The sequence below is a fragment of the Pelodiscus sinensis genome, chromosome 25, assembly GCF_049634645.1.
Source record: "Pelodiscus sinensis isolate JC-2024 chromosome 25, ASM4963464v1, whole genome shotgun sequence".
NCBI classification, from domain to species: Eukaryota; Metazoa; Chordata; order Testudines; family Trionychidae; genus Pelodiscus; species Pelodiscus sinensis.
Genome location: NC_134735.1, coordinates 2,051,128 through 2,077,547, shown reverse-complemented (window position 1 = coordinate 2,077,547; position 26,420 = coordinate 2,051,128). Strand labels below are relative to the sequence as shown.

Here is a 26,420-nt window from a genome sequence, read left to right as displayed (position 1 = left end):
CGTGAGCAGAGGCCACAAGTGGAACTCCCTTGTGGTTGGCCTCGCAGAGCACCAGGCTGGTCCCTGGAGAGCTGCCTGCCGGGGGCAAAGCCGCCCTCGCGGCGCCCGGCAGCTGGGCCCCAGGGAGATCACGCACAGCGCGCGGCCAGCGTCTCTTTGGGGCACTGGCGGGCACAGCTCAGGAGACACCCTCCGCCAGACACTGGGGAGCTCAGACGGGGCCCTCGCAGCCACCGAACGGCCTCCGCAGGAAGAGCCCCTGGAACCCCGCTCAGAGACAATCAGAAACCTCGCCAGCCACGGCAACCTGAGGGCCCTGCCCCACGGCCAAGGGGAGGAGCCAGGAGCCCCTGCCACGGGCCCTCGTTTACTGAACTCACGGCGATTTCCCGCTGCGGCCCCACTCACGTCAGGGAGGCCTCTTGTGCTACAGACGTGAGTGAGGGCAGGGAGGGGCCACGGGCCCTGGGCATCTCTGGGTCTAATCCCTCGTCTCTTTCTGCTCCACTGAGCCTGGCAAATCTGCCAGAGCAGCCTCCCCCTCTCCCTGCACTCGCTGTCTCTTGGAAACTCATGAGAGCGGCCAGACGGGGCCAGCCCAAGGCCCATCGCGCCCAGCGTCCTTGCCAAGGCCAGATGCCCCAGAGGGAGGGAACAGAACAGGGAATCACCTAGTGATCCCACCCCTGTCACCCAGAGGATAGGGACACCAGCCCTGCCAATAGCCAGATAGTCCTGCCCTCTCTGAATTTAGCTAACTTTCTTGAACCCTGTTAAAGTCCTGGCTTTCATAACATCCTCTGGCAAGGAGTTCCACAGGTTGACGGAGCGTTGTATGAATACTTTCTTCTGTTTGTTTTAAGCATGTGGCCTATTTATTTCATTTGGTGACCCCTCCCCCCCCTTCGTTTGTGTGTTACGGGAACAAATACATTATTTTTCTTTATGTACTCCCTCCACACCAGCTATGATTTTATAGACCTCTGTCATATCCCTTCTTACTTGGCTCTTTCCTAAGCTGAAAAGTCTCAGCCTTTTTAATCTTTCCTCAGATGGCAGCCGCTCCAAACCCCACAATCATTTCTGTTGCCCTTTTCTGAACCTTTTCCCCAGTTCCAATGCATCTTTATTTGGGATAAACGCCAATACGCTGGATACGGAGCCCACGCTCCATTCTGCCATTCGGCAAACCCGGTACTATGGTAATGGGGCCATCAACCTTCCTGCATTCCTGGTCCCCACAGGCTGGACTGGAGCATACCCCACCCTCCGGAGGCTCGCCCAGACGGTCCAGACAGCAGGAATTAAGCCCAGCCTCCCCACATAGACAGGAGGAAAAGGGTCGCGACTCTCCGCCAGTCTCATTCCAAGGAGCCGCAGACCAAGGCTGACACGAGTCTAAAGCTGCCGGCTGCGTTGGCGGTCACCAGAGGGGCTGCTTCCCCAGGACGCGGTGCCACGTGATCGTCCTGTAAGTGGGGACGTGTCCCGCGAAAACGCCTCCTCTGGGGCACCACAATGGGGCCTCCTGCTCAGTGCCCCTCCCCAGCCTGGGGGGAGCCAGAGACGTGCCGCAGAGCCCAGAGCGGCAGGGGGGTGCAGGTCGCTTAGAAGGGCTGAGTGGGATCAGGAGAAACAGAGGCGGGGGTGCGGTCGCTAGAGGAGAATTGGGAACGCAGAGGCGGAGGGCACGACGAGGCTCACTGGGATTACAGCCTCGTAAGCAGATGGATTCCCCATGCGCATCCAAAACTGTCCTCTCCCGGGGCTGGGTGTTACAGGAGCAAAGAGATGGGAATCCAGCCGGAGAGCTCTGCTTTAGACTCCGACAAGGCTGCCTCTCTGTGCCGGGTTCACTTCTTCCGCCCCTCCCGCTCCAGCCTCCTGGGAACCAGACTGGGCCCAAACGAGGAACCAGGCGTGACATCGACACACAGGCCTCCGTAGCGCGTGGGCAGGGCCCCAGGAGATTTCAAAGGTCTCTTGCGGCGTCGAGCGAGGGCTGCAAGCGGCGTTTACTCCTTCGCTTCCCACTCCGCTTTCATTAGGAGCACAGGGTCGGCTGATCCCCGGCCCCGCGGTAACCCCGGCAGCGGGGGATTCATTTTCCCGTCACAGAGGAAGAATGAGCACAGCTTCTGCAGCGTAAGCCAACGCTGTGCACAGGGCCGGGATTTCACTAATTGGGCATTGTCGTTAAGAGCCAGGCATTGTGCTTTAGGGGCGCAACCTGCCCTCCAGCTGAGCTTGTTAATCAGGGGTTTCAGGTATCCAGAAAGAGCCATTTTTCCTGTTGAATTCAAATCATATTGAAATCAGCAGCCTGGCTGGAAGGCTCATTTCTTTGCTCTTTCGATGTGAAAGGCGTGAATTTAGCCGAGAGCTGAACAGGGTTTGTGACCCACGAGGCTGATGCAGATGCTGCCAGGCTAGTCCAGGGGCTCTCAACCTTCGCAGACAACTCTGGAATTTGATTGGTCTTGCACGCCCTCAAGTTTCACCTCCCTTCAACGCGATTCGCTTACGTCACAGCGCACAATGACGGACAAATTGCTGACCGTCTCCTTTGGACTCCAGGAAGTGTTGATAGTGGCGCCTGTTGTAAAACTAGTCAAATCTCTAGAGGACTTGTTTGAAAATCAAACTACTTTGGGCATGATTTTGTTTTCTAGCCAAAGGAGCTATCAGAAAGAACATCAGCCTGTGTGGCCAGTACCTCAAAAAAGGAGTTTTAGTGGGCGACTGCAGGAAAAATAATTGAGGTCCCATTGACGTGTGAATGTCGGTGCTCGGTGGGAAGGATCTGAGAATCCCCTTCAAGAAATCTAGCTGTGACAGAATGTGTGAAGACCGTATGGCGAGCTGGTGGAGGATGGAAAGAGCCGATTGCTGCTAAACCTACCCACAAAGACCTGAACGCAAGACACAAAGACTTACTCTAAAGTAGATACAAGGATTCCAGGGACGTTTGAAGACGAGTGTCCGTTGATGAGCGCAAGCAGAAAGACGCGTCTCCTACAATCTCTTCTCCTTTGGTTAAGGATGGACGGCGCCCTCTCAGAACATGAACATTGTGTCTCCAATGCCCATCTGAGGGGCAGGGGCCCCAGACTGGGTTGCGTGACTTTGTCCCCGCATCGCGTAAGGTGGTCCAATATAATCGGGATGTTCGTGGGTGGTCACGTTGAGAGCGCCAACTGATCTGTGGCCTGGAACAGTCTCTGGCGCGTGGGCTCAGTGAGGATACCTGAAGCTTTGCCCCCACGTATCTTCCCTAAATCCTGTGGAATGAAGGGACTGGAGGCAAAGCATGCCCCAGGCAACCCTTCCATGGCAGCAGGAGAGCCTGTTGCCAGGAGTTTCTGCCCAGGGTTGCCCCGGAGCAGTACCGAGGATGCTTTCTGTTCACCTGGAGCAAAGAGGTGCCATACCGGCATTCTCCAGCAAGGGAAGACATCACTGAGAACTGGACAGCTACAGCCACAGCTGACTTGTCTTTATATTGGTCAGAGGGCCCCTTACTCTCCTGTGCAGCCTTCTCTTCAGGGTTAGCAGACTTAGCCTCTACTCCCAGATTCGTGCTCATCAAGGCTGAGGTACCGGGGAAGGGTGTTTTCTGGTCCGGATCCAAAGGGGGCTTCCTGGCCTTCTCCGGGATGTGTTTTCTGAATCTCACTTCCCAACCCTGATGAGTTCTGGTGGTGAGGTGGGGGAAGAGCAGCAGATGCTGCCCTTGGCAGAAGTGGGAGCCTCCCCCAGGCAGTAGGTGCAGAGTGGATAGTCATCCTGTCACGGAAAAGGAGGGAGGGCAGGAAGCACTTTTTGGACCGAAGACATCACTCCAGACGTCCCTGGGGGGAAACTCCCCAGGCGGGCTAATAAAAGCTCCCTAAGCTTCACAGTGCTACAAAAACCAACTAGCTGCAGTGTCGCTCCTGTAAGACGTGTCCCAAGGAGACCGGGACACCCAAGACTCCCTCTCCGACCGTGCAGTGGCAAGAAGGAACTGGAGATGTGTTGGCCCACGCACAGAGCAACAAGGCACGTGGAGATCAACGGACACTGTGCTCAAGGAATTCTTGAAGCTTAGGGACTGGAGCACAAAGACTCACTCCAGTCTCCGTCGGCCCACGCTGTGTTGAAGGAAATGAAGATGAAGGAAACACGGTGGACTCTCAAAGGGCTCTGAAATAAATGCCAAAAGGCTGAGTGGGGGCAAAGGGGATGCAGAGGCGTTACTGACTGCTCCATACGCCACGGATACAGAACAAGAAAAAGGCTCCTACATTCTGCAATCCGCAGGTGTCCCAGAGAAGTTAGAACACGCCCCTCTGCATGGGCAGCATCTCCTACGTCCATCCTAACGGTTGATGACAAATGCACTGAGGCTTTGGAACAGCCACACCAACAGTTTATGCTTTTACCCACATCATTTGGCTTAACCAGGAGACCTTACAACAGTGGTCCCCAATGCGGTGCCCACAGGGGTCTGTTTTGGAAGCAGTTCTATTCAAAAATCTTCATCGATGATTTAGATATTGGCAGAGAGAGGACATTTACTAAGTTTGCAGATGACACCAAGCTGGGAGGGGTTGCAAGTGCTTTAGAGGATACAGTCATAATTCAAAATGATCTGGACAAACTAGAGAACTGGTCTGATGTTAATAGGATGAAGTTTAATAAGGACAAATGCAAAGTACTCCACTTAGGAAGGTACGTTCAGTTTCACACACACAGAATGGGAAGTGACTGTCTAGGAAGGAGTCCTGCAGAAAGGGATCTGGGGATCATAGTGGAACACAAGCTAAATATGAGTCAACAGTGAGAAGCTGTTGCAAAAAGAGCAAACAGCAAACATGATTCTGTGCTGCATTAACAGGAGCGTTGTGAGCAAAACACACAAAGTCATTCTTCCGCTCTGCTCTGCACTGGTTAGGCCTTAACTGGAGTATTGTGTCCAGTTCTGGGCACCACATTTCAAGAAAGATGTGGAAAAATTGTAGAAGGTCCAGAGAAGAGCAGCAAGAATGATTAAAGGTCTAGAGAACATGAGCTAGTAGGGGAGACTGAAAGAATTGGGCTTGTTTAGTTTGGAAAGGAGAAGACTAAGAGGGGACATGAGAGCGGTTTTCAAGTATCTAAAAGGGTGTTACAAGGAGGAGGGAGAAAAATAGTTCTTCTTGGCCTCTGAGGACAGGACAAGAAGCAATGGGCTTAAGTTGCAGCCAGGGAGGTTTAGGCTGGACATTAGGAAAAACTTCCTACCTGTCAGGGTGGTGAAACACTGGAATAAGTTGCCTAGGGGGGTTGTGGAATAACCATCTCCAGAGATATTTAAGAGCAGGTTGAACACACACCTGTCAGGGATGATCTAGATGGTGCTTGGTCCTGCCGTGAGGGCCGGGGACTGGACTTGATCACCTCCCGAGGGCCCTTCCAGTCCTAGTGTTCCATGATTCTATCATTTCCTTTTCTAAAGCCTCCTTCGGTCAGGGTTGGATCCATCTTCTGGAGCTGAAATAACGTTGTCCAACAATGAGACTGCAAGCTTCTTCCTGGGCACGCCTATAGCACTCAGGTAAGCGTGACTCTGCTTTGGGTTCCCACTCATTTCTACTGAAGAAGGTTTGTCGTCTTCAGCCGGTGGGTTCCTCACAGGGGGATCCGAAAGGCTGGGCGATTACTTTGGATTTTTTCCCTTCTCCTGCAGAGTCAGCTTAGAATCCGACTGGAGGCAAAGCCGCTCCGAAGCTTTGCCAGACTCCGCTCCCCCCGCCCGAGGAATGGCCGGCGCTGCCAAGCTGCTCAGAGAGACGGGAGGAACGAGGCTTGCACGGACTTGAGCAGTCCCACCTTCCAGAACGCGGGAAGAGTCGGAAGATGGCTCATCACGGAGTCCAAGGCGGGAGTTCCGCTCCGACTGTTATTCACTCCACAGAGAGACTGACTCACCCGAGCGCGCTGAGACCGGGCCCATAACGCTGGCCAATATCTTTCCCATTGTCCTTGTGACGGCGCATTGGGGGTCCCCCGTCTCCTGCACCCCGAAATGGCACAAACAGACCGCACCAGCCAGTGGAATAGAGGAAGTTTATTGCCTCTCCAGGATACAGCACAGCACAGATGTAATCTGGTCACAGAGCTGGGCTAGGATGCCTCAGGCCCCCTTGAGTTGCGGGGAGACTGGGCCCCTAAACTCCAGCTCCTCTCCCTAGGCTGTCTCCTCCATGCTCCCAGACACCAACCAACTCACCCTCTTCCAGCCCTGCCCCCCAGCCAGGGCAGCATTCCACCTTCCTTTGTTCCTCTCCATGGGGGGTGGCTGGCCATACTCGTTTGCATAGTGACTCATCCTGTTTTGCTGGGTCGTGGTACCCACGGCAGCCAGTGGGGGTTACCCCAGAGCCAGCAGCATAGAAACCAGCCAGGTACCCCCACTACGTCACAGTCCTACCCCGGGGGGAGGGGGAAACTCTTTTGGATCGGGGCCGCACACAAGAGAGAAGCAAACGAGTCCCTCGCTGCTGCGGCTCCCGACTGAGGAGGGACACTCCCCACATTCCCTCGCACGCCAGAGCCGAGCGGGGCCCAGGCCAGTACATGTTGTGTGCTCCACCCAGTGCGGGAACAGCGGGGGAGGGGAGGCTGGCTCCCCAATGCTGGGACGGAGCCTTAGGGACCGGATCCAGGCAAGCTGGAGGCTACATCCGGCCCCTGGGCCTTAAGTTCCCCACCCTTGTCCTACACCATCCCCAGTAAGGCCAGCGTCTGTAACAGCAGCTCTTAGCTGGATGCTTTCAGACAAGGACCACAGGAAATGTGGCCATTTTACAGAGGAGGAACTAAGTTGCAGCGACTTGCCCCAAACCACACTGCAAGTCAGCAGCGGGGCTGGGAACAGAGCCCAGGAGCTCTGACTCTGCGCCTCGTCCAGCAGCTTGTACCGAGTTTCCTGTCCGACAGCTGAGAGGTAGCACGTGCCGCCTGTCACGCCCGAAGCAGTCCGTCACGGGAGCGGGAGGAATGCGACTACTGCTGGCTACATACAGCATGTGGGGACGGAGAGGAGGGGGCTGAACAACCCTCGTTATCCGCTGAGATCCCCAAGGGTATTAGGGGAGACGCAGAATTAGGCCACGTCTACACTAGCACTTTGGCCAGTATAACACATGGAAAAACGCAACCGGAGCAATACAGAGGGACAGTGACAGAAGCCCCAGTGCTGGGTGGGGGGAGGAAGCCGCTGTCCCGCTGACAGACCCACTGTCAATGTGAGATCTCCTGCCTGTCAGCAAACAGCGATGCCGTAGCGGTACAGGTGCCCTGGTACGGATGTGCCATGGGAAGGCGTCTGGCACAGCCGCAGCCGCGGAGGTAAGAGGGTTGCGAATAAGTCTTTCAACTGTGCTAATACAGCCGCAGCTGATCAGACTGGCACGCAACAGAGGCAAAAGAGTTTTTCGTACTGACTGGAAAGGTGCTGCCAATCAGAACCCATGCGAACAGGTTCAGTAGCCTGAAAACACGACGCAAGGAGATTTCCCTGCAGACAGGCCGGCCCAGCGTGCTGCCTGAATCGCAGGAGCTGGTCACAGGGTATTTCAACGTTAGCCGTGTGGTTTCACAGGAAAGGGGTGTAAGTAGGGACTTCCTTTGCTTGGGCTTCTGAGGTTCTCACGCTTGTAGAAGATAAACAGGGGGTTACTAGCCCAACCAACCATGTCACAAAGTAACCTACTCAAGGCCTGGATTGGGATGGGAAGGGTTTGTCGGCAAGGTGTAGTAGCTTCTCAGCATGACTGACACGGAGGCCATGCCAAATTCACCAAGGCACAGAGTCACCCAGTGACCAGCACAAGGCATGAGCCTTCAGCACTCCCGTGCGCCCCACCCAACTGCCACCAGCTTGCTGTGGGCCCTTGGGCATGACACTTAGCTTTTCTCTGCCTCAGTTGCCCACTTGGAAAACGTAACCCACCAGCTCTTAGCCTCAGTCATTAAACCTCTCCCCCTTAGAAGGCAGTTGTAGAGCAGGGGTGGGCAGCAATGTTCACAGGACGAGCCCCCCAAGAATTTGGTAAGTGGCTGTGGGCCGCACTTTTCTATTTCATTGTCGTTCAGCGGTGTTAACAAAAACACACCAAACCCCTGAAAGACGGACAGTTTGCCGCAACAAGTGCCAGCACGAACAGCGCGTTGCCGGCGCCCTTCTGTTGACAGCACGAATGGCGCTCGTCGGGGGAGGAAGCATTTTTTCCATAAAAGAGCTGACAAACAGCAGCTCCACTGCTTGACTTTTATCGACATGGCTGTAGTGACCAGGGATGTTACAATGCGTTTAAGTAACTGAGTAACTGCTGAAAATGTCAGTGGTTACCCGAGTGGGGGGAGCAGTCGGCTGTTAAGCCAGTTCCCCACACGTACCAGGAGCCTGCGTGTAACCAGGACAGTTAACTGACGAGCTGGTGAACCCAGGCTCATCGATGAACTGTGCGCACAGTTACACTTTCGCATCCCTAGTCGTGACGCCGCCGTGTCACTAAAACCTCTGTGCTGCAGACAAAGCCTAAGAAAGGAGGAAACTGATTTACTGGAACAGAGAAAAAGAAAAAAAATAAAATAAAACCCACAGGGCCATCGAAAAAGGAAGAAAAAGAATCCCTGAGCTGCAGGCTAAAATGTGGCGTCTGACTGAACATGCCTCTGGGACACCCATCCGACGACTGATGGCTGATGGACAATCGGACAGGCCTGGCGCACACACAACACCTCTCTCCACAGCCAGAGCATCAGCACGCTGGAAAGCGCCATTTTGAACACTCGTCTCCCCAGGCTGAAGGGCTCAGGCCTTCTGGGACCCAGGGAGACGGCCACTCCTCAGCACCAAGGCTTGTGCAGCAGGGAGAGAAACAAGGCTGAGTTCCTGTGGGCAAATCCCTGCCTCTCTGTGCCTCCGTTCTCACAATGGGGACAACAGCACCCGCCTGCGCAGGGGCATGAAAAGGGATGGAGAAATGCCTAGTGTGTTGCAGAGACAGAAATTAACGACTGTGAGGCACCCAGGTACTGCAGTAACGGGGCCATATACCTAACGATTCCATGGAGGGGAAAGACTTTGCACCTGCAGCTCCGGGAACCACCAGCCCTAGAGGTGTTAAGTCCCGGCTTGACAAAGCCCTGGTTGGGATGATTGAGTCGGGGTGGGGGGGGCGCGGGGGTGGGACTAGGTAACCTCCTGAGGTCTCTTCCAGCTCTGGGATTCTTTCGTTGGAGAACCCAGGAGAGGTGAATCGACAACCGAGACTCAATACGCTGGGGATTCCGATTAACCTTCCCAGAGATGGGGAAATGGAGGCAGAAAGATCTGCGGAAGGTCACAAGGCAAGTCCATATCAGAGCCCCTGACTGCTAGCCCTCTGCTCTGTCCACTGAGCCCCAGCCTCAGCACACAGCTCCCTTGAGAGGAGAGCGACCGAAAAGGACTCGGGTGCTAGTTTGGTAACATTTTCCACACGAGTCTAGGGCACAAAGAGACAGCAAGGCAGGGGCCCGATGCAGGCACTCACCCCGTTCCCTGCCTCCTGCCTCCCATCTACCCCCCTCCTCCAGTTAGGCACAGAGCAGCTGATTTCAAACCACCACCTCCTGGCAGCCCACAAAGCGAAGGGTTACTCTGCTGGCGCTGAGGAAAGGCAGTGCAACGTTCTCAAGCCTTAGAGATGCCACCTTTGGTTTCTTACCTTTGATGGCGGTCTCCCCCCGTCTTCTGGTGCAGCCTGCCCGTTCTGCAAAAGGCAACGGAGAATCCACTGTTAGCAAAAGCCAGGCATCAGGAAAATGCCATTTTGGAAAGGGGCGTCCAAGTTGACCGGACGTGACTTGGGCACTTAGGGAAGGATGAATTCGGGTGGGCCGGATTTAGAAGCTACAGCACAGTTATGTCACTTACACATCAGAGAGATGCGGCAAGCTGGTAAAGAAGAGAGCCAACCAACCTGACGTTTCCACCCACCAGAAGAGAGACTGGTGTAAACAGCACCAATCTGGGACTCAGCCAAGTGTGCACGCTGGCTCCGTGCACGCTGACTGGGGTGGGCACAGGTTAAAGGAGAGGCCAAGCCGAGTCAGCTTTTTTAGGCCCAGCTAGTAGCAGGAAAAGCCGCTCGCGGAGACGGAGGTGGGCGTTTCAGTCAGTGCAAAGTTGTATCCCAGACGGAAGTTACAGTTTTATGTGGACACCCATTTTAAGATGGGCTCATGCTTGACTTCCTTGACGTCACTGCTGACACTGCCCCAGGGACGTATGCCCCAGCGCCGGGCTTGAGGCTGCAAGAAACGCTGCCTTGCCAGCCAAACATCTAGTGCTGGGACCTGCAGTGAAGTCACGATCGGGGACTTACTCCCATAACAACAAAGCACCCAAACTGCCCTGGGAGCGAAAGTGGGGTCAAATTCAGCAGGACGCCAGCCCTGTAGGACCAAGCCAACATGGGGGCGAAAACAGGTGGGAGATGTTTACTTAGACATGGATGTCTGACATTCAGCAGAGTGGCAAGAACACCCCCTAAAAATCCTAACCCTGGAAAGCCATTTTATCCATGTCTCCTAAGCTAAGGTTCATAAAAGCGAAAGAATTGTAGAAATCCAGCTGCCTCGTCTCTATTTACGGTCTTTGGATCGCGACTAGAGCCCCAAAAGGCAGTGAAATTAAGCTCCCCTCATGCGCTTGGTGCTCTAATGTCGGAGTTTGAAGCATTGGAGTTGGAGGGGCTTAAATCAACTTTTGTTGGGGTGCGCGCGCACAACGTCCAACAACAAATGGTGTGTTGCCCCTCTTGGATTTGTGGATTTTAAAACAAGGCAGGGAAAACTTGCATTCGTGGGCAGCTTTTGGAGTCCGACACTAACAAAGTCTCCCTGTGACACTTCAGGGATTCGATTTCCACCATCTCTTACCAGTTTCCACATTTGTCATGAAGTGAGTGCGCGCACACACACACACACACACACACACACACGTATATTTTTGAACTCCATGCATACCAGCTGGTGGCCAACTCATGATAAAGAGTTTTCAGCACAGGGGAGGAGCTGGATGTCTCAGCTCATCACAATGGCAACCAGCTGGTAGCCTCTAAGGGGCAGGTGATCCCCCCTCTCCCGGAGGGCCACGCCCCGAGCAACACACTGCATCCATGACTGTAGAGCTACAGCCACTCACCACATCAGTTACAGAAGAGAGCGCACTCCTGCCCATGGACTGACGTTAGCCCTGCACCAGTTACACCTAACGGGCCCAATTGTGAGTTCACCCCAGTGCAGCACCAGCTGCTCCCAGTGTTCCTGAGCCAGAGATCAGCCGGCAGTGTAACCCGCTGCTTTTCTACAGCGGGGGTTTAAGCACATGCTTAAAGCTATTCACTTCAACAGGGAAAAACCAAGCATGCAGCCAAGAGCTGCCCGGAATAGGGAGGACAAACTGGGGCATGTGGAAATCGCCTTGGCGTGCTTACTGCGTTGCATGGCGTGCACAGCGCAGGTGAGCAAGGAAGGAGACGCCATGTTGGGTCAGAGCAGTGTCCTGCCTGGGACACTGGCCTGTACCAGAACTTCAGGGAGTGTCTAGAAAAGCGTAAGGATGGCGTGATCCATCCACCTGCCACTCCTGGTAGTCGGAGGCTTATCGAGTTGCCCCAAGCAAGCTCCTGGCCATCACGGCCAGTGTCCAGGGGGATGGATAAAAATCAAAGATGCTTAAAATTAAACACACACACACACACACACACACACACACACACACACACACACACACACCTTTTTAAAATCAATCCTACATTTCTCATTCAAAACCAAGTCACAGTTAAATCTCATCACCCCCACACGTGCAGCCAAACGGATGAATGGCTACTCGACTTTGGAAGCGCCGGAGGCCACAATGATACTCTCAGCACATGCCAAGGGCCGCAACTTAAGTGTGGTTGCATATACATGCAAATCTATATGCAAATCTACATGCAAATAGCTTCTTTCACACTGACGGGCATGAATACAAAGATTAAGGCAAGACTCTACAGCACACAGACCCCATTTAAGTCAGTTCTGTTGATATTAATAAAATGCAATATTGACCCGATTTCTACCCATATGACAGCACTTAATGAGCAATGACAGTCCAGGAATTTAACTACTAAAACGCATCGCAACAGAAGACCATTCTATTGGCTGCTACTTTGTTTTGGCTCCCACCTGCAGGCCGCATGTTGAACCCCACGTAAACCCAAACCGCCCCACGGACCACAGCACACGGGCCGCGGGCCACATGTTGAGTAGCCCTGCTCTAGCCTGTCCAGCTGAACTACCAACTCTTGCTGCTTGAAAGTTCCAGGCTTTCCACTTCTCTCTCTCCGCAGACTAAGAAGTGACACGTGCAAAGGAGGACAGGGGCTGGACCGCATGGTATGTGCTCTGTGCTTGTGTGGTAGTGGAGCTGGGCCACGCATGGCACAGTAGACAGAGACACAACAGGCAGGGAAGAACGGAGGCAACACAGAAAGGAACCGTGGAGCGGACAGGAAAGAGAAGGGGAAAATATTAATCATCGCACACACGGCTTCCTATAGTTCCCCCACAGAAAAACTCTCACGGCTTCTGGAATTCTTTTGTTCCTGGGTGGAAAAGGAAAACATGTCAAGTGTAGGCAGGGCAAGAAGACAAGGCAGGGCCTCACTGCAAGGGAAACTGATTATTGGGAGGAAATGATGTGGCTGCAGAGGGGGATGTGGCTGAGTGGATCAACTGGTCAGTGTAACTCGATTCACAAAACGATAAGGAGTCCTGCATCACCTTAACCACTAATACATGTATTTGGGCCTCAGTTTCCATGGGTAAAAGCCCAATGCAGCATTCTTCAAGGCTCTGTCTGAGTGTAAGTGGGATTCGACAAGTAAATTCCCAAGCTGTTTGTTTTGTTGCATGTTGCTAGGGGGGGGGGGGGGGGGGGGAGTAGAAAAAAAAAACAACTTAGCTTAGCTAACCCTTAGGCCTTGTTTAATTAGTTAACTAGGTTCAGAATCCATCACTCGAGTACACAATACAGAGAGCTGCCGTAAGAGAAATCTAGAGTTGTCCAATGACACTGAGGTTCATTTTGTTATTTTCTAGGACGTAAGACTTGCCCCTTATTTTGGAACAGCACCGGCCCCAGGCAGAACGGTGATGCCATAAGTCTGTTCCCTATTTAGTTCAGCATCACTCCGCTTTTCCAAGGGAGCCCCGTCTCCACTTGTTTTCTCAAAAAACCAGAAGTGCCAGTGAGTTCAATGGGACTTTCTCCAAAATTCAGAGCATTCTAAGCACAGTCAGCTTTGTTGGTAACTTGATTTAAATCAATCCACCCTGATAGCCAGGATGGATCTATCCTCCATGAACGTATCCAATTCCTTTTTGAACCCAATAATACGTTTGGCTATCAGAAGACCTGTCGGCGAGGAGTCCCACAGGTCACGGGTGCATTGTGTGGGAAAGTATTGGTCGTGCATATTAAACCTGCTGCTTATTAATTTCGTCAGGTGACTCCTCGTTTTTGTATTGCATGAAAAAAATTTTGTATTGCATCTCAATGTGGGCCAGACAGTCCGGGCTGGTGAAACAGGCTCCCCTGGGCTTCCTTTTGAACAGAAAACGATCCAGATTAATGACTCCCGACTGGTTTCTAGGCACGAGGATTGCTCTTGGCACCCCCTGGAATCCCAGTTCTAGATGGAGGTAAAATACAACAGAAGGCCTGGGGCCGTTTCCAGCCAAGGCAGACAGATCCTCATCAGCCACATCCATCGCTTGGTCGCGTACATGGGAGAAAGGGTTTGTAAGGCCTCAGGCCACATTCCCAAAGGTATCAGGGCTGCTCGTCCCACCTCAGCCACTCAGGAAGGACGCCACGTTTTGTGCCCTCTCGTGCAGGTTAAAGATTCAGAAACATTTCCAACCATAAGTGGCCAGAAGAAAACCAACGGGGCCACCACGGACCCAAACGCCAACGGAAACAGCGAAGCGCTGGCAAGAAATCGCAGCCCGTTGTTTAGGAGAAGCTGTCGGAGGCTTTAGCCTACACAGGAACATGCAAGAACGGAGGGAAGAGCTTTCCCCTGCACAGAGAATGGTGCCTCCGGCCCCCACCAGCGCAGAAGTGGTGGTGTCTATCGGCTCTGCTGTTAGCGAGACAGTTCATAGGTCACTGCTCTTTCCAAAGTGCGGCGTTGCAAGGGTTGTTTGTGTGTTTAACACACTAGCAGACTTACCCGGCATTGCCCGGGGCCTTCAGGGCGGGCAGGGGTGGGTGCAGGAGTCAGAGGGCTGGGAGGTTTGGGGGTTGCAGGATTCAGAGCAGGGGGTGGGATGCTCGGGGCAGGGGAGCTGGGTCTGAGGAGCCTCAGCAGAGCTGCCCGCAGTGGTGAGGACAGCACTGCAGCTGCCGGCCCCCTCCCGCGGCTCCTTCGGGAGGAGGGAAGGGGACTCTGTGATCCTGGTTGCAGACTTCTGGGTGGGGCCGGGGCTGAGTGGCCAAGCCTGGCCCCAGCAGGCCCTTGGGAAACGGGGCAGCTCCTGGAGGGAAGAGCGGGGGGGAGGGGGCTGCGCAGGCTGGCCCCAGTAGCTCCTTGGGAAGGGGGCTGGGCTATGTTGGTCAGCCCCAGCAGGGCTTCTGGGGGAGGGGAGGCATCCAGGGCTAAGGCTGGGGGTGGTGCGAGAGATGGGGGGAAGGGGGCCTGTACCCACGGCGGGCAATATGGAGCGCTCTGGCCCTTCTTTTCCTGGTGTGGCCTGTGAGCACTCTGCAGTAGAACTGTTCCTGCGCCGCTGCCCCCCAGTGGTCACTGCAGAGCACAACTGTCCCTGCTCTCAGCCCCCTCCTTTTGGGAAACAATCGAATTCCAGGCACTTCCTGTTTCCCTGGCCCAACCGCTCCCTGACTTTGCTTTAAGTTAGGAAAAGAGGAAGCTGCCTGTCAAGCATGGTGGTCCTGGCTCTTCCCGTTTAGGAGGAGGGTTTGACCAAACATTCTCCCAGAGGGTCTCACGAACAGACAAACTCACTCTTAAGAGCTGAGCGAGAGAAGCGGTGGAACGCCCCAGCGGACACAATCAGCAGCCGCTCAGAGGCAACGCGAGGCAGATGCCAGGAGAGGGAACCAAGCTTCGTGTGGGCCTAACTCTGCTTTCACTTGCACCCAGGCGACCCACGGCAACTGCCAACAGATTGTGGGGCACCCTGACTAGGGCTGCCAAGCCTCTGGGGTCCGACCGCAAGGCCTGGCTGAAAAGAGACCCTGGCGGCTCTGGTGGGTGCTGACAACCAGGCCAGTAAGAGTCCAGCGGCAGACAGCAGGGTCCTGGGCTCTGGCACGCTCCCCACCTGCCCTGGCTCCTGGAAGCGGATGTCAGGTCCCTGCAGGCCCTAGGCAGAGGGAGGCTCCACTCAGTCTCCTGGCCAATGCCGGCTCCGCAGCTCTGATTGGAAGGAACCGTGACCAATGGGGGCTGAAGAGGTGGCTCCTGTGGGTGTGAGGGTGGCACCGGACCGAGCCTCTCTGGCTGCCCAGCGCCTCAGGATCACCGCAACCTGGCGGCCGCTTCCTGAGAGCCGTAGTGAGCCCCACTAGGACTCTGTTCCCTCAGCCCTGAGCCTCCCTTCTGGACCCCCAGGCTCCTGCTCCAGCCTGGTCAGAGTGAAGGAGGGAGGGAGGGGAGAGGAGAGCAAAGGATGGAAGGAGGGAGGGAAGGAGCATGCAGGGGGCGGGGCCTCAGAGAAGGGGCGGGGCTGGGATGCGTGCGATTATAAAGTTTGCAATCCTAACTCAGATGCCCCTAAATAGCCTCGGGAGGAGCCATGTGGAGGCAAAGGCCAGAGGTCCTCTACCAGGGCATGTGTATCCCCTGGGTTCATCAACTCATCTAGATATTTGCCTGGTTTTACTACCACAGACTTCCTAAAAGGCACTAGTGAAATTAGTACAAACTAAAATTTCATCCAGACAAACGACTTGTGTCTACTGCTCTGGGTATTATACGCTGAAACGTAAGTACAATAGTCACATTCCAATTGACGGTCAGATGGTAAAAACGAGGACCTAAACAATTCCGTCACAGGGCGCTGGGGCCCATTGGTGGTTTTATGGCTGGTTTTGTACGTGAGTCATTTTTACAAGAGGGGAATCTTGGGGTACCCGAGACCAGACTCCTGAAAGGAGAACAGTCATCTGGAAAGGTGGAGAACCACAAAGTCCTCCACAAGTGCACGCACCTCCACGGAACACAAACCCCACCCCCACGCAGAGAAAAGCATCTTTTTCTCTGCAGTCTAGCAGGAGGAAAGCAAGAGGCTGTGGAAAACGCACACAACTCCTGGTTTTCACCCTTGGCTCAAGATCCTTGAGAGCAGAGATCTTTGGCTGGAAGGGAGGGACTATCGAAGCCCAAGATTTCAAAGCCCCAGTGAGCTGTAACCGACAGACAATACTCCCTTTGAGTTAACAGTTCTAGCCCAGTCGGGTCTCCTCCTTTCACCCTCTTGCCTCTTCCTAAGCACGTACCCCGAGGTGCCACGGTTCACAGATTTCCTCCCACCACGGAGCACGTTTGCAGAAAACGATTTGTGACGGCCGGTACCTGGCCGGGGAGCGGGAGGAATGCCAGGAGAAATGCAAATGAAGCACGTAGTCCGGGGTGCTTCACACGCACACACGTGCTTTCGCCGGGAACTGAACCCATCCAACAAGAAGTCACTTTTCAAGCCTCCGTACAACTGAGCTTCGCTGGGAGAAGCCTGCGCGCCTTGAGCCAAAACGCTTCCCTCCCCCACCCAAGAGGAAAAAACCCTTTTACCTCCTCACCTGCTGGTTCCCATTGAGATCTCGGTGACCCATCTGGAGCGATGATCAGAGTGCTGTCCTGACACGTACGGAGGCGTCACCTCCCCCCGCAACAGGCTGCAGTTTATGGCTTTTTACATACACCGGCGCACAGTTCAGGGGTTTTCAGCTTCATCACTTTGCCTCGTAAGACTCGGTCTCAAGGGTTCCTCCTGCGTCCCTCGTACCTTCGCGGCTAACTGGCCAGAAGTGGCACCAGCACCGACAATCTCAGGCAGCAAACTGTTCTCTCGCTTCCCAAAAGCGCCCCACCCACAGCGTGACTCAGCCGAGAGCAATGCTGGAGACAGCATCCCAATCCAGGTACGGGGTAGGCAATGCCTGTGGCAAGAGCGCCACTCTCTGAGGCGCTGATCTTGAACTCCCGAGTACTGGGCATTAACAAGGGGCCGACACTGACTGGACCGGAAGAGCCACTCTCACGAGGCATCTCAGCAGCCTGCCCACCCAGCTCCTCCAGCCAGCATGGCTAAACCCGTCCGAGGAAAGGGCAGGTTAATCCGACGCGCCCCCGGGAGCACTGGGATCAGCCGCCACTAACTCAGAAATACCCTAGCACATCACGCCCAGAACCAAGCGTGGCCCCTTTCGTACACAGACGAACACCACAGGTCTGTCTGTGCAAGACAATCGTCTCTTACGGAAACAAGGGCACATCGTTACATAACCCTCCGCCAAGGCTGCACTCGGCGATGCTTATCTCAGGACATCTTGCTTTTTAAATCCCTTTAATTCCACATAATCCTTCGCGCAGCCAGAAAGCAGTTGTCAGAACTGGACACGGTAGCCATGGCTGCTCGGAATCAGAGAAGCAGGAAGAACTCCCCCCCTCCTTGCGATCAGGGGAGACACGGCGCTTGTTGCCTTACTGCCATTCAGGCAGCCAAGGCGTTTATTTTCAAATGAGAGGATTCAGCAAAAGTGGAGCTTTGCACTACCAATATTGCCAGGGCGTCTAAATAGCAGCTCTCTCTCTGAAGCATTACATCTCAGCTGGTCACTCATCAGATGGCTATAAAATAGAACTAGACTAGGCAGAACTGCATTTTTTAAGTCATTCCAATGGAAAATATTGATTCTTTTAAAGCATTTTTCAGTTATTGATTTAAATTTTTACAGTTGCATAAAATTAGGGGGGCGGGCTGAGACAATTTGACGACAGTGGTTGTTGAGATTCAAAAAGCTGAAGCTTTATAACCACTGAAACACAAATTGTCAAGATCACACCTCCAAAAGCTACCAAGTAAATATCCTCAAATCAAAGTAAGAGCTCAAGAATTTACTACTTTGCCTAATGTAGTAGGGAAAGAACCTGAGACATAAGCCTTTGTATGAGAGACCTGGTAGGAGGCAGGTCCAGCTCACAGAATTTTGCAAGAGCAGGGATGACATTTCAGAAATACACATTTCTAAGAAGTGATCGACACAGAACACTTACGCAAACACGTCCCAATATTAAGTGGTACCAGAACATTCTGGTATTAAGGATGGTACAAAAACATTTCCCAAGGACAACAGAAGAGACGCTCAGGATAACAATACGCAATAAAGATGCTATCATTGAACCAACATGTTGGAGGGTCAGTATTAACTTGTTTGTATCGGGGTATGAAGATGCATTTCAGAGGGAGTATTTTGGTTCAGCTGGGAGAGAGGGGTGGGGGGAAGATGGAAAGTTCCTCCCCTCCATTTACTGAGCTGTGTACATTGTCACAGGCATATGTCTCTTGTAGTATTTTTGTAGAGTTTGCCAGGTGCTATTAACTGTGCTTTGCTGACAATAAACCTGGCCTGATGCCTTCGTCCCTTAACGAATCTTGTGGTCATTGGACAGTGTACTCGAGGTCTGCTGTGCCAGCTGTCTGCACAGGACTGGAGTTGCACACAGAAGAAATATACACATGCAGCCAAGCATCTGTTGATATCTCACCACACCTAGCTGTAAATATAGATTACTACTGATGGAAACACTTCCATCCATTTATATTTTTATAGTGAAAATAATGTTTGCCGACACTTACCTATAAAAATCGAATCCTTCCATATCTAAATATAACTAGAGTATAGCATATAAAAAAAAAACCCTTCTCCACTCACTTCATTAAGTACTTAGGGTTTTGTATGTAACGCACTCTCCCTCTAATGACATGCATCTGACGAAGTGGGTCTTTGCCCACGAAAGCTTATGCTCCAACACTTCAGTTAGTCTATAAGGTGCCACAGGACTCCTCGCCGCTTCTCCCTCTAATGAGAATCAAACCCTTAGTTCAAAAGTCTTTGGTCCTCACACATGCAAACTGGTTTGTTGCTAATTAAATGGAACTGAGAGACGGTTGAGTGTGGTTTGAGAAACGAAAATGCCACAAAATAAAGATACCCCCACACAATACTGCATAGCCCAGATAACAGGCTGATAAACTGCCCATGCGAGGCTGGAGGAACGTATTAATAGAGATTGATATCGCAATACCTTCCTGCTTTATCTTCTAATCGCTGCTGCATGTAGCATTCAGCTAAGATGTTCACAGGAGACAAGTCAGCCATGACTTTTGTTCCGTAGAGACAACATCTATAATGGGCAAAATAATTCCAATCTGAAGTGACTCTCAGTTCGGCTGCTGCTGCATGTTTGCCTAATGCAACAAGAGCTTCGTGAGAAAAGCATTGCCTAGAAGTAGCTTGTCATTCCTCTGACAATTAAGTCACTCGGATTCATTTTCTACTGCTGGCATGCTAGGTCAGCCACTTGTCCTACCTATGGGAGCAACACTCTGATCCATGCAGAAAGCAGAAGAGGGACTTAAATATTTGTGGAGCTGAAGTCAGGCCCTGGGACTAGGCTGCCTCCCTGTGAGCCACCTGCAGCGTGTTGGTCTCACACACACGCCCATGCATACCCCAGAAAGCAGCTCCAAGCTCCTTGTTTGAGCACCTGAGCTTGCTGTGACAAACCATGGCCAGTCACAAGAACAGAGATTACTAATGCTGCTGGAGCGGAGGGGGGAGGGGAGAGGCAAGGGAGGGGATTTGATTCCTGACACCACCTCTGCTCCATGACTCAGAAAGCAAAGGTTTGCGGAAGCCGGTTGTGGCAAGGAGCCCAGAGCAATTTACTTACCTGATGTTTCAGAGACGTCTCCCTTCCTAGCTACGACCCTCAGCACCCTTTAATAACCGCAGCCCTTTCAAGCTGTGATTGACGTTCAGCCTGCCATCCCGGCTGTACATTATGCAGCTCTATAGAGACTCCACTAGGATAGAGCCAATACACCGGCCCCTGGCCCAGACTTGAAGATGAAACAAAAATCCATCAACCCTAGCCACTGCCCATGCACACAGCTCCCCAGTTAGTTTGGGATATCAGACTGGGGATTTGGGGTCTATGTACAAGATGAATTTTCAAAGGTGCTATGCACCTGCTGGTCCCACTGCTTTTATTTGGAGTTGAACATGCTCAGCACCCCGGGAAAGTGAGGGGAAGGAGGCAGGAAAAGAGCCACAGCCTTGATGCTTCATTTAGGCTACTAACGAGACAATAGATGAAAATATAGGTTGAACCTCTCTAGTCCGGCACAGTCTGGTCCGGCAACTTCCGTGGTCCCGCGTGATTTTAGTGAGCCGGATGTCCATTTATCATGGGTGCGGCCAAGTTTCCCACAGTCCCATAAAGTTTGTTTACAGCCCCTAGTCCTGGCTCTCAGAGTTCTGTGCCGCTCTCTAGTTCTAATGTACCCCGAAATGTCTTGTAAGAGCCCAGGGAGCAGGGGCGGTGTTGGTCATGCTGCTAGACAATATCCAGCGCCCCTTGGTTCAGCCCTGGTCAGGGCCCGAGCGTGCTGGACTAGAGAGGTTCAGTTTGTAGTTCATTCGTTTTCTCATTCTTCCATCATAAGAAACAAACTTCACTTAGGAGACTGGTATCCAAACAGCCTGGACACAGGACTCCACCCCACCCCACCCCACCACAAACAAAAAACCCAACCCAGACGCCAGTTTCAGGCCAAATGCACAGCTCCAGCAAGGTTGACTCATTCAGCAGACAGGCAAGCTCCACACAACAGTGTTGTCTGGCCAGAGGGTTAGGCAGTAAATCCCAACCCTGCCAGCAGTAGGGCATGTCATGGACACTGGTATTTGATTTGAACTCCTGCGAGCGTTTGTAGGAAGTAATCTGGCACTATGAGGTTGTCTGATTTGAAAGGGGAGAAAAATGCGAACGTAAGCACTGTGGCACCGCCATCTTCCAACTCGTCACAAAAGTCAGCCCAGAAAGCACCGCACACTGCCAGGCATCAGGGTCAAATCAGTGTGGAACAAGGAACTCCTCCCTCTCCCACTCCTGTACACACATGCACCCTAGAGACCCACGCGCTGCTACTAACCAGCCCGGTGGGCTTGGCTGGCAAAGACGGGCCAGCTGGAACCCTGGCATGTTCTTGACAAAACATGTTTTGTCACTGTCATTGCTCGGTGGCGCCAACCCGGGGCCAAGGACTGAGAAGTGGGACCATCAGGAAAGACCTCGCCAGCGGCTACGTTAAGTGTTTGGGGCTGGCCTGTTTGAGCGGAACCTTGACTTGTGCAGCTGCCTGAGGCGAGAGAGTGGGGTGGCCGATTCTCAGCTCACATCTCAGCATAAAAGGGGAGCATCAGGGCCTGAGAAAAAGCAGCCGAGGAGTAAAGCAGCTGGGTCTAGCTCCCATTACTAGGAGCTCAGCCGCAGGGGACTGAGGAGCATTTACGCTGAATACCAAACACTTTATTTTCAATTTCCACAGCAGAAGCCTGCACCAGTGCTCGGTGGTGGCCCATGCACTAGCCTGTCCAGAGAAACACAAGGACAGGGTGACTCGGGGTGGCAATGTAAGCAGGAAGGGAAGGCGCGCGTGCGAGGGAGGAGTGCCTATGCGCAACAGAACACCTGGGAATTTTAGACACGTGCCCCTCCGAGCAATGGGTTCGAGACGTGCCAATGGGGAGGGGAAGCCGCGCAGAACTAATGTGGAGGTTCTGATGTGGGACTTTGGAGCGGTGACTGCATTTTCATCCACGTTTGGAAAGACCCTAGATCTAAACAGTGGGAGATTCAGAGAGAAGGGGAGAGTTCCCCCATTTCATTCTGCACTTCAGAGCATTTGCTGGGTTTAGTTAGGCTCCTAAAGGTTGCCAAGCCTGCAAACTAGATACTCCCCCATCCCTAAAAAAAGATAACCTAGGGTCATATATAGCATAAGGAGTGAGCAACACGCTGATCTGACAGATCAGTACAACGCATGCAGTCTAGCTGCTGGATGGTTTTCCAACAGCCCCTCAGGAAGTCGGATTAGCAGTGCGTGTGTGGCAAGAGTCTGACACACTTAAGAGAGAGCTGCAGACAAAAGACACTTTTGGGGGAAGTTAGTTCCGCTCTAAGGCTGAGGAAGTACAGGCAAGACAATCCTAATATCTGTGGTTTGTTGTTTTTATGTAGAACTTGAAGAACCTCCCCCAGGGGTTTGGTAGCACAAAGATTGCTCCAGGACTGACGCTAACCCAGGACTGGGCTGCACAGCCAGCTGTAAACCCACAAGGGGTCACCCCCAGAGGGGCACAGCAGGCTAAATCCCGCAGTGAGAGAGGCCAAATCAAGGCAGGGGATTACAGCTGGCAGCCCAGGGCAGCAGGCAAAACCCACAGGATTACCGGGAACCTGCCTCTTTGCTCCAATCAATCGCTCCAGTGAGAAGACCTGGAACCTGCTTGCAGACATGTTGATTGAATCAGGTGAGAAGTGGCTGCCCCCCCCTTCCCCAAAATGAACCGTCTCCGCGCCTGCGGGGCAGGGTGGGAGCAGAGAGGGGAGGTGCGGAATCCCCAATTGCATTCATCTGATCAAGTACGCGGCCGTGGTGGCTTTAATTAGCAGGCGAGCCTGGGGCAGGGCTCAGCTGCCAGACACCTCCGCGGGGTGAGGTGAAGAGGTGGGTGGAAAAGGAGACGGGGCACTTCCTCTGTTCGACGGGAAACTTTGGATGTGTGTGTAGACACAACACCCCTCCCCCACAGATACACACCCCCGACACACACACACCCCACGCGCGCACACACCGATACACAGATACACACAGACCCCCCCACATCCCATACACAGACACACTCACAGACCCCCCCACCCACAGATACACACTCAGACCCCCCCCACCCACAGATACACACACAGACCCCCCCATATCCCATACACAGACACACACTCAGACCCCCCCCACATCCCATACACAGATACACACACAGACCCCCCCACATCCCATACAGATACACACACAGACCCCCCCACCCACAGACACACACACTCAGACCCCCCCACCCACAGACACACACACTCAGACCCCCCCCCACATCCCATATGCACAGACTCACACACACTCCGGCACTTTCTGCTAAGCGCTGACCCCCCCCCCCACCGGGCTTTCCAGAGGAGGGGTAAAGATCCCGCCCGCCCCCCACCTCCTGGGGTCTCGCCCAGCCGCGTCTCTAGCTCAGCCCCAGCTCGGCAGGGGGGCGGGCAGGGGCTCCAGTGGCCTCCACCCCGCCGTGCAAGGGGCACCGGGGGGCTGCCCCCCCGCGCCCAGATCCCCCCCGCAGCGAGCCGGACCCCCCCGCACCTCCGGGTCCAGATGCACCAGCTCCATGTTGGGCCATGGGTCCGCCAGCTGGGCGAGCGGCATCGCGGCGGCGGGCGGCCCCGGGAGCGGGGCGGGCTGGCGAGACGGGCTGGGGGGCCAGCTCCGAGCCCCGGCACTCGCCGCGCCGCTCGCCGCCCTCCTTGGCCGCGCCCCCGGCGCCGCCCCCGCCGCCCCATTGGCTGCGGGGCCCCGCCCGGGCCGAGCCTGGGCTCGCCGCCCGCCCCCGGGGGCGCCCCGCAGCCTCCGCCGCAGGGGCCACAAACTCCCCCCGCCCTTCCCGGCTGCCCCCCCGCACCCCACCTCTGCCCCCTGCTCCGGGGGCCCCCAAAGGCTCCTTCCCAGGGGCTGCCCGGCCCAGAGAGACCTGCCCCCACCCCAGCGCCCCAGGGGGCTGTCAGGCCTCGGCACGGGGGGATGAAGAATCAGGCACCAGGGCCCATGCTGCAGCGCCAGGAGTGGCCAAAAAGGCCCCTTCCTGAGGAAAAGATGCAGCCTCAGTAGGTCCCCTCCATAGTCCTTGCCCCAGAGAAGGCCCGGCCTGAATGGGGGGCATCTGCTTTATAAGCCATGGGAATCGGCATCTGCGGAGTTGGGGGTTGTGGACCCCCATTGCGTATCTAGGACCTTGCCCATTTGCGGTTCTCTCCTTCCTATCCGTGGTTCTCCGCAGCCACGGGCCGGCGTGGGCATCTGAGGCTCATTTTGGGGGACACAGATGCAGATACAAATTGTGTTGCTATGCAGGGCTCCGGGCACAAACCTCTGGGTCAGAAGATGACAGAGTCTAATGGAGATGGCTAAATGTGGCTACATGTTTGAGACCAGAGATCAGACGTGGTCGTTCTGTTTTTCTGAAGTACTGGGGTGTCAAGGTCTTGTGTTTCCCACCTGATTTTCTGAAGGGAGTAAGAATGAAAGGTATTTTGCCTTCTCTTACGCCTGCAGCAGGTGGCCCACCACGATACAGCAACGGGCTCCAAATGTATGTCTGGTAGAGCTGTATCTTGATGTTTAGTGACAGTTTCTTGCTATCCCACAGGCACTTCGTCAGTCAACTGAAGGTGGTAGCAACCTTCCTTGTCATCTAGAGATCAATTATCTGATACCCACCAGAAAGGAGGTCACACCAGTGGTAGCAAGGCTGGGAAATGGAAAGAGGAAATGCTCAGGGTGGACAAAGGCTAAGTGGTTTATTCAAGGCCATTTGGCCAGTGAGTGTCAGAGACAGGATCTACAGGCAGGGATTTGTGGCTCTATCTACCTAAGTCAATCCACTAGACTAGGTTGCTCTACCTACCAAAGTACAGAAAAGAGACAGAACAGTCCCTTTTTTATTTCCCCTCCATTTGCTTGGTCAGAGGCTCCACAAGGGGAAAACTGGGGGCAGTAGTTTTGTATCTGAGTTTTTTCTAAAATATATTTATTTTTAACCAGGGCTGGGCTAAGCCATTTCTGAGGTGGAGGCTGGCTGAGAACAAGTGATAAGAGGGGATGAAGTCAGAGCTGATTAATCACTGGAACAACTTATCAAGGGATTCCCCATCACTGGAAGTCTTTAAATCAAAACCAGATGTTTTAAAAGCAAAAACATCCTTGTCCATGAGATAAGAACTCGATGCAGGAATTCCCGGTTAAAGTTCTATGGTCTGTGTTACACAAGAAGTATCGTTGGACTAGATTATCCTCACAGTGTCCGTGGGCCTTAAGATCTATGAATGTACAGACTTATATGTAGGAGGAAAAGGAGAATGCAAGGCCAAGGAATAAAGTTAGCAGAAGTGGAGGCAAACAAAGGTCAGAATCAAGGAAGGGGATAGAGGGTATGAACATGATTACCCAGCAAAATCACTTCTGTGGTCTGTCAGGCATTAAGCAGAAGGAAATAGAGGTGGAGCCTCAAGATTTCTTGGCCAAAATAGGCAGAGGGAGTACAGATCGAATCAACCTGTCAAAAGATACATACAATTGAAGACACGAAACAGGCCAGTATTTCAACATATGGTAGCACTATGGCTGTGTCTAGACTGGCCACTTTTTCCAGAAAAGCAACCGCTTTTCTGGAAAAACTTGCCAGCTGTCTACACTGGACTCTTGAATTTCCGCAAAAGCACTGACGATCTTATGTAAGATTGTCAGTGCTTTTGCGGAAATACTATGCTGCTCCCGTTCAGGCAAAAGTCTTTTTCCAAAAAACTTTTGCGCAAAAGGGCCACTGTAGACAACAGAGATTTGTTTTCTGCAAAAAAGCCCCGATCGCGAAAATGGCGATGGGGGCTTTTTTGCAGAAAAGCGCGTCTAGATTGGCCATGGACGCTTTTCCGCAAAAAGCGCTTTTGCGGAAAAGCGTCCTGCCAATCTAGACGCGCTTTTCCGAAAATGCTTTTAACGGAAGACTTTTCCATTAAAAGCATTTCCAGAAAATCATGCCAATGTAGACGTAGCCTATATGTTAAGACAAAGCTCAATGGTTGTGCATAGGCATTTACATGCATTGGGTGAGTAGTAATGATGGTCGGTGACAAGATCTTCCCTAATTAATATATACGAAAATATATATAATATATATAACTGAGCACTTATAGAAGGTACGGTATTCATGGGAGTCCCTGGATTCCTTACATTTTAAAGCCGCTCATGATTATGGATGGTTTTAAGCACTGTTTGTAACCTACTTTTATGTGTAGATATTTCTACTGGTAAAAGTGATTGACTGTAAGGAAGATTTTCAAAGGCACACAAAGTGCCTGCAAGCACCTGTGCCCAGCTGGAATGAACTCTCCAGCTGTTATGTGTCTCATGAAAAATCTTTCCCCTAAACTTTGAGTTGAGTTGTA

The 26,420-nt window shown here is 53.2% G+C and overlaps 1 protein-coding gene across 4 annotated transcripts in view; it reads right to left on the bottom strand.

Moving 5' to 3' along the window:
* Window positions 1-23,723, bottom strand: part of RPS6KA1 (ribosomal protein S6 kinase A1) — a 66,346-nt gene extending 42,623 nt beyond the window's left edge. For 3 of the 4 annotated variants that reach the window (XM_075908912.1, XM_075908913.1, XM_075908916.1), the window contains exons 1-2: window positions 23,566-23,723; window positions 9,741-9,785 (exon numbers count right to left, since the gene is read on the bottom strand). In XM_075908912.1, the coding sequence (XP_075765027.1) occupies window positions 9,741-9,785; window positions 23,566-23,628 (108 nt within the window). In that variant the 5' untranslated portion in view covers window positions 23,629-23,723. Of the gene's footprint in view, window positions 1-9,740; window positions 9,786-16,885; window positions 17,136-23,565 lie in introns of those variants that run through there. The other variant, XM_075908914.1, reaches the window with a different exon arrangement.
* Between the last annotated feature and the right edge of the window lie 2,697 nt (window positions 23,724-26,420).